The sequence below is a fragment of the Sminthopsis crassicaudata genome, chromosome 6 (assembly GCF_048593235.1).
Source record: "Sminthopsis crassicaudata isolate SCR6 chromosome 6, ASM4859323v1, whole genome shotgun sequence".
Classification (NCBI taxonomy): Eukaryota; Metazoa; Chordata; class Mammalia; order Dasyuromorphia; family Dasyuridae; genus Sminthopsis; species Sminthopsis crassicaudata.
Window position 1 is genome coordinate 92105828 of NC_133622.1, and position 7781 is coordinate 92113608.

At 33.4% G+C, this 7781-nt stretch overlaps 1 protein-coding gene across 2 annotated transcripts in view; it reads right to left on the reverse strand.

Moving 5' to 3' along the window:
* GLRA3 (glycine receptor alpha 3) overlaps window positions 1-4186 on the reverse strand; it is a 235304-nt gene extending 231118 nt beyond the window's left edge. For both annotated transcript variants that reach the window (XM_074273156.1, XM_074273155.1), the window contains exon 1: window positions 3634-4186. In XM_074273156.1, the coding sequence (XP_074129257.1) occupies window positions 3634-3704 (71 nt within the window). In that variant the 5' untranslated portion in view covers window positions 3705-4186. The remainder of the gene's footprint in view (window positions 1-3633) is intronic.
* Between the last annotated feature and the right edge of the window lie 3595 nt (window positions 4187-7781).

Below are 7781 nucleotides of genomic sequence, written 5' to 3' on the forward strand. Positions count from 1 at the left end.
CAAGCAATCAGAGAGTTACTGTGGATGACATATTGGTGATCTTATCTTCTCAATTCATCTTTCTGGTTTTGTGTACTAATTCCAAGGCTCTCAGAGAATTCATTTCTGGTGTATGATAGAGGTATTCAATGGAAAATCAATCAGAGGATATTTAATTATCTAATCATCTTAATGTGTCCTTTGTCAACTGAATTGTAGCCCCATATCATTACCTATTGGAATTTTTAGCTAAATATTAATCAGATACTCTAAGATCAATCTTTTTATAACAAAACCAATACTTCCTCTCCCAAAATACCTCTCTTCTAAATTTTTAAAAATTCATTTGAAGCCACCATATCCTTCCTCTCATTGAAATTCACATCTACTATGTCATTCTCACCTCCTATTCCCACACCACAAATAAAAACAGTTGACAAATATTATTTTCACCTCCACATCATCTTTCACAAAGATCTTTTTTTTTTTTAAATCTACAAAGCCACTGCTCTTTTTCAAGACTTCATCACCTCTACTGTCTCATCTCATCTTTCCCTAATCCAAACCATTGTCCACAAGCAGCCAAGGTGATATTGCTAAATTTCAGTCCTGGCTATATCACACACTCTATTCCTCATCTCGGCCCATCAATAAACTTCAGTGACTTCCATATTTGAGATTGGGAATCATATATACTTCTGTTTGGCTTTTAAATCCCTTACTCTGCCCCAAATTACTTTTCCACTCTTATTACAAATTATTACTCTTTTTCACCTTCTATAGTCTACGCAGACTAGTCTTACTGTTATTTTTCTTCACTCAACTTCATTTTTTTGTTCTAGAATGGTTTTCTTTTTACCACCATCTCTTACAATCTCTATTTGCCTTGAAAAGTCCATTAAAAGTCAGCTCCCAGCTTCACCATTCAACTATTGTAGATCTGTGAAAAGCATTTAGGGAGGTAACTATTTTGTATAGCAATTCCTAATTTGTAGATCATTGTGATAATTAAAACCACAAGGAATGTAAAAGGAACACCCATAAAGGGATGAATATCACCATAGAAATGACCAAAATTAACATTAAAATGTTGGGCTTCTTCATTTCATTTTTTAAACCCAATAAGATTGTTCAAAGTAAGTCAAATATTATGTTAAAATTTGCACACGAATGAATAAAACTACTGCACAGGGTAACATATAGATGACCTTAACAAAATTGTTTTTAATAGGAGAAAAGCAAGGATAATAATCATAACAAACCACTGATCAAAAATAATATTGTCAAAATTTTATTTGATTAAATTCCTTATGGATTAATATGTATATCTATTGATTAGTAGATTCAAATGAGATAGCCCTTAATGGTTCTTAAAAAGAAGTCTTTCAAAAGTGAAACTTACAACTAATTTAAATTATGTATCAATAATTCTGAAGTTGGGGCTTAACTTTACACATGGCAACTTTTTGCTTTTGTTCCAAGAACAATGATATCGGGGAAAAATATAGTTACTTTTCAAAAGATAGAGTTCAAGAAGTGTTTCTTTATAAAAATCATTTTTATATAATGTTGCCAGTAGGGGGAGATTTTCTTTCCAGTACTATTAAAGGATACTTTGTACTTCAGTGGTCACCTTGCAGTACCAAATATTTCATTTTCTATTGAAGTTGAAAGTTTCTCATTGGATGAGAGACTATTTTAGTACCAACATGCAATATGGTCAAGAAAACATGTTCATATCCATATAAGACAAAAGAAAAACAACTTGATTGAAGAAGTAAACAAAAAGAAAGAAAAATAGACTTGATACTTCCACACAACCTCCACATCTGCAGAAATTTCCTTTCTTTCATTTCAATAGGGGCATTTTAAAGACTAAAATATTTTCAGGTAACAAAAGCTTTCACAAGCTACAATTAATTTATTACAGATTTTAAATTATTGTAATAAAGACCATGTAACCTCATTATTTAAGGATATCTTTGAAGAGATAGTTTGACTTGATAGCATGCAAAAACAGTGCTATAATATATATATATATATATATATATATATATATACATACATTTAATAATATGTAATTGTCTATAGAGATTTTTAGTAATCATGCCCTCAGAATTCTAAATAACAAAAACATTTCTCACAGAAAAACATGTCAATTTTCTTTAAAATTGTTCACTTCTTTTTTTTGGGGGGGAAAGGAGGCACTTTCAAGTTAGAGCATAAAAGCAAAATTCTATTTAGTTATAAAAATTATATTACATGATTTCTAATGTAGTAAGTATATATCAAAAGTCGTAATTAGGAAAGTGGAATTGTTATTGCATTTAAATACCTCTGCTTGCAAGTTTCAAGAAAGAATTAAGTTGTAGAAAATTTACCAGAATGAAGTTGTGCCTCAAACACATGCTCCACATATTCTTAACCTTTCATTTCAGAAATAAAATATGCAATGGTATTAAAATTACACACTCTTATTTGCTCTTTCCAACTGATTCCTTTTACATCCAGACATATTTGCACTCCCCATGTCCTTTGATCTGATTTCTTCAATGTGTTTAAAGTAGATTTCAAAGATTTCCAACACTAAGAAATAAAAAGTCAACTGAGAATGAATGCACTCTTAAATGCAAAAAAAAAAAAAAAAACATTTAAGAAAAATTTATATTTGGCAATGTAGCAAGCTCATTAGCATTGAAGATAACTACTATTACATACTAGGGAATATCACCTTTTACAAATGGTAGAAGGAAAGCACAATACTTTCATAGTAGGACTTGCAACATTTATAATGTATAATTAAGTACCAAAAAAAAAAAATGATAAAGACTCCCTACTCTTTGCCTACTTCCTCTTCCCTCTTTCTTGGAAGAGTTTTAAAAGGAACAAGAATTTTGTAAGAAATAGCTAACAGTCCACAAATCCTCACTGAACCACAAACTGAGCTTATCTCTTAACACCAATTATTTGAAGAGGAGTATTATCAGATTATTTACTAAAAGGGCTAAACCTGATAAATATAATGAAAGACTTATTTTAAGGAAACTCCTATGGCAAAGAATTCAAACCTCTTTACCTTAATTTTCCCTCTGTTATTCTCAGTATCACTATTTCTCTTCCCTTAAGAATCATTCTTTTCTGAAACATGTTTCTGAACTATAATTTATACCTTGAAAAATTTCAAGTTATTCACAACTAGTTATCAAACTTTGTATAACTTTGGTATATAAAACAGCAGGCTTGGGAAACTGTAATGAATTCACAATTCATTTATAAAGAGAAAACTCCACAGGAAATCTTACATTGGAGGGCAAATACACAATCCCAGACTTTCCAAATGATCAAGTCTTCTAGAGATACCTCCGTTGAAAAGGAAAACAATGACTATGAAATATAAAAACCGATTTCCGAAATTCAGTCACCAGGAAATAAGTTCATCGAGAAGAAAGTTACCTTCAATCATCCAGTTCCCTTTCATTTTCTTTCAAAACCTCAGAGGCAATTAAGCTAGAAAAATAAGTGAGGCAGGAGAGACACCTTCAGCTAGTATTAGACAGTGACAGCAGCCTCTGTTTTGTCAGCATTAAAGTGCTTGTTATCAGATGGAAGACAGAAGGAATTCATTCCCCAACTGCTAACTACAAGTGAACTCACCTGAGTAACACAGTTGCTTCCCAGAAGTAAAATCCCGAAGCAGCTATCCGAAAATATTTCACGTGGGCCATGTTCTAATCAGTCATTTACATTACTGAAAGCAGGTGTGTCCAAAACATAGGCAAACAGAATGATGGAAAATACAAGATACCAATAGTTCTTGGATTGCAAAGTGAAGGCGGCTGGGAAAGCTTCAGCACCTTAGACAGCTCTCAACAGTCCATTGCACCTGTGATTTCCAACAGGATTCCTTTTTTCAGTACAGAGAGAGAAGGAGAGACTCAAGGGTGGCAGAAGCGCAAGTGATTTACACAGTTACCAGCGAAAGGAAGGGTGATAAGGTTAGACAGGAGGGTCTGTAATTTCCTTTTTTTTTTTTTTTTTTTTTTTTTTTTTTTTTTTGTGGACAACAGCTCCCCGAAGCTCCGTCAGACTTGTGCTCGCCAAGGAAGGAGATCGATCCACTTCAGGATTCCGAGCACACTAAACTAGAGGACTCAGTTGCAGCAGGGTTTCCCCGCCGCCTGCTTCTGTTTCCGCTCCTGCACCTGTTTCAAGCGTAAACCCAAAGTCCGCTCTCCACATTCCAGCAAAATCCAAACCAGAAGACCGCTGACAATCCAAGTGGGGGCGAGGGAGGTACTAGGCAACGCTAGCCTTCTCTCCAATCACAATATCGCGGCCCCATGGATTGACAGTTCCTTCAGGACCACGGGCGGTGCTTACCATTTTGCCCTTTAAAGGAGCCGGTGCTGGGCATATGAAAAGAAAATGAGACTATATGGGGTTGTCATGGACGGGGATGAAAAGTGAGAGGTTGGGAAGAAGCTACGGTAGAGAAGATATTGATTCTGCACCCGACTGAGGTCCCTTAGTTATGTGATTTGGGACCTCTTGGAGGAGAACGTGGCAGACGAACTTAAAGTGTGTGTGGGGCGTCCTCTAGCTCCTTTTCCTAACTGGGAGGACTGGGGCTTCTCGGGCTTTAATCTCAAAATCTTGCTTCTGGAAAAAACAAACAAACAAAAAACAAACAAACAAAAAATAAAAAAAAACAAAACAAAACAAACAAAAAATAAAAAAACAAAAAAACAAAAAAAAAAAAACAGAAACAAAGTCCCAAGGGCTAGGCATCCGTTCTATTTGATTTTATTTCACACCAGTACTTCTGCGTTTTCTTTAATAAACCGAGTAACTCGGAGAAAGAAATATATGTGGAGGGTAGTAGCAGGTGGAGGAGGGGTGGTTAGGAAGTTTGGGAAGGTGGGGAGGAATCCCACTTTATTACACTGAGTCTTTTTGCTATTGGGAGAAGGGGAAAGGGCTGGCAAAAGTGTCTTCCTCCATCACAGATGGATCTTTGTTTTATTAAAACACTTGACAGTATTTTGTCCATTAAGACTTTAAGAACTTTCTTTTAACTCTATCAGCCAAACCCAAATCTCCTGAATAAAATGCTCACAATTATCTAATTTCCCTTCTTTTCTTTTTTAATCCCAAACTAATGTCCCTCCCAGGGGGAAAAAAAAAAATCCACAATTTTCTCAATTCACCCTACTACTACCTCTAAGTTTTCTTCCTGGATACATAGCAAATTTAGGGTGGCAGTAGAATACCTTTATGGTTACTGACATTCCACTAGATAGTAATATTTTTTGAATCAACTTTCTCCCCCTTTTTTCAGAAGATTTCTTGAAATTATATTGGCAGTTCACCTTGGACTATTTGTTTTCATTTTCTACCCAATAAAGGCATTGCAATTTTATTTTTTTATAAGATCATAGATCTAGAGATAAGGACTTCAAAACATATAATCAAATCACCATATTTTACAGATGAGTAAAGTGAAGTTCAGATTGATGTCTCCAAGGTTACAGAGGGAATGAGTAGTAAACTTGGCCTGTATGATTCCAACTATAGAACACATTTTCCCCATTCCACACTACAAATTCAACAACTTTTTGGACAACCATCATGTACAGGATACCAAACCAGGTAATAGGGGGATAGAAGTAGTTTACATATGAAACAACATTTGCATTCATGAATTTACAGTCCAGGAGTTTTTCAAGCACTGAAAATTTTATATACATATATATATATATATATATATATATATATATAAAATGGCTTTATTTAACTTATACCCCCAGTAGTTCTGTTCATATTTCAATTTCTCTTTTAGAACATGAGTTACCTTGAGCTAATGGATCATGTCTTTAATTTCCTTTGAAGATAACCTTATAGAGTACTTCAAACTATAATAATAGAAGAAATATACTACAGTAGGGGAAAAACATCATAGGTTTTGAAGCTGAAAAACAAATTTTTATTTTAAGCTTTCATGCTTACTAACTATAGGTTCATGTGCATATTAGTTCCCTCATTTTCCTTGACTGTAAAATGGGAATAATAATTCAATGACTCATTGGGAAAAACAAAACAAAAAGTCATTGTAGCATATACGCATAATAAAAATATAGATTCTGTTGTTGTATTGTTCAGTCATTTCAATTGTTTTTAATTGTGAGCCCAATTGGTGATTTCTTAGCAAAAATACTGGAGTGGTTTGCCATTTCCTGGCTGCAGCTAATTTTACAGATGAGGAAACTTAAGGCAAACAAGAATAAGTAACTTGCCCAGAATCACACATCTAGTAAATGCCTGATTTCAAACAAGAACTTCTGACTTTAAGTGCAGTGTTTTATCTGCTAAGTGATTTATCTGCCTTAAATATTAGTATTATCAAAAAAATGTTTCATTCTGAATATTTAACCTATCTTCTTTCTGTCAGGATTCATCTTTGGTCCTCTCAATCTTTCTTAAATCTACTGGAATCTTTAATATTTTACATGCTGTCTTGTTTCTTATTGTATCCTGAAAGAACCGAGATTCTACTATCAGTTCTGTAGCTTTGTGAGTAAAGTCATTTAACCTTTTTAGGCCTCAGTTTTCTCATTTTTCAAATGATTTTTTTTGGCTTTTATTACATTATTTCTGAAGGAGTTTTGATGTCTGAATAAAGAGTACAAATTCCACTACATCCATAGCAATTTGACATATGCATTACAATATACTCTACTAATGCACATTTCAATACCTTAAGGGTCTATGATTTTTGTATGTTACTCAATCAGTTTAGTTTATAATTCTGCCCTATATGAGTAAATCATTCTTCATAAATACCTTTTGAATAAGTAAACATTAAAGCCTGGTGGACAATCTTCTGGGGTTGAATGAATATCTCCTAGATTTTCAGAACCTTTTGTTATCTTGGTAATGATGAGCTATCAGAAGAAGACAATCATGAAGGTTAATCTAGCCATTTTAAAAGTCAATATGATTCAGTTCATCAACATAACTTCCTCTTGTTTCTTCTTTGAAAATAAAATTCAGTCTATATCAGGGATTCTTAATTTTTTTTCCACTCATGACAGCTTTTTGCCCAAGAAATTTTTATGTCTTTGCCTCAAATTTGAACCGGGTTGTTTCTGGCGGCATTCATACACATTCAGGACAAAGTGTGCATGTTATATGTTCAAAATCAATGTTGCAGTGAAGATAAATGATGAAACATGGACAAGCACTGCCAGAAACATTTTGGATTCATTATGCATTTGATTTTGAATTAAGTTTTAATCATTGCATTCAGAAACCTTCTGTTGTTGCCAAATTTTTGGCAATCCCCACATTCAGTTATGTGACCCCTTATGTAATCACAACTCAAGGTTTAAGAAGCTTTGGACTATGTAATCAATCATCCATCCAGTCAAGGGACTGAGAATAGGTAATTTGTGAAAGCACAATTATGTTACCCTCTTAGAGTGCTGGTAATAAAGAAAAAAGATCTGACTTTCAATCTGATACTTAATAACCATATGTTTAATATTTTTGTACAGCCTGGTCACCATTGGTTTCTTCATCAGTAAGATGAAACTAATAATGACTCCTTACTTTCAGAATTGTTATGAATTTAAATAATATTTGTAAACATTTGGTAAACCTTAAACCATTAAATATTAATTATTATTATCATATAGATTTAACTTTCCTCAATAATTTATTTTGATGTATTATTCAAGATCCTATGTATTTACTACTGAATCCATTTATATTTTTGGTCTATATAACCTTTTGGGTAACAATTT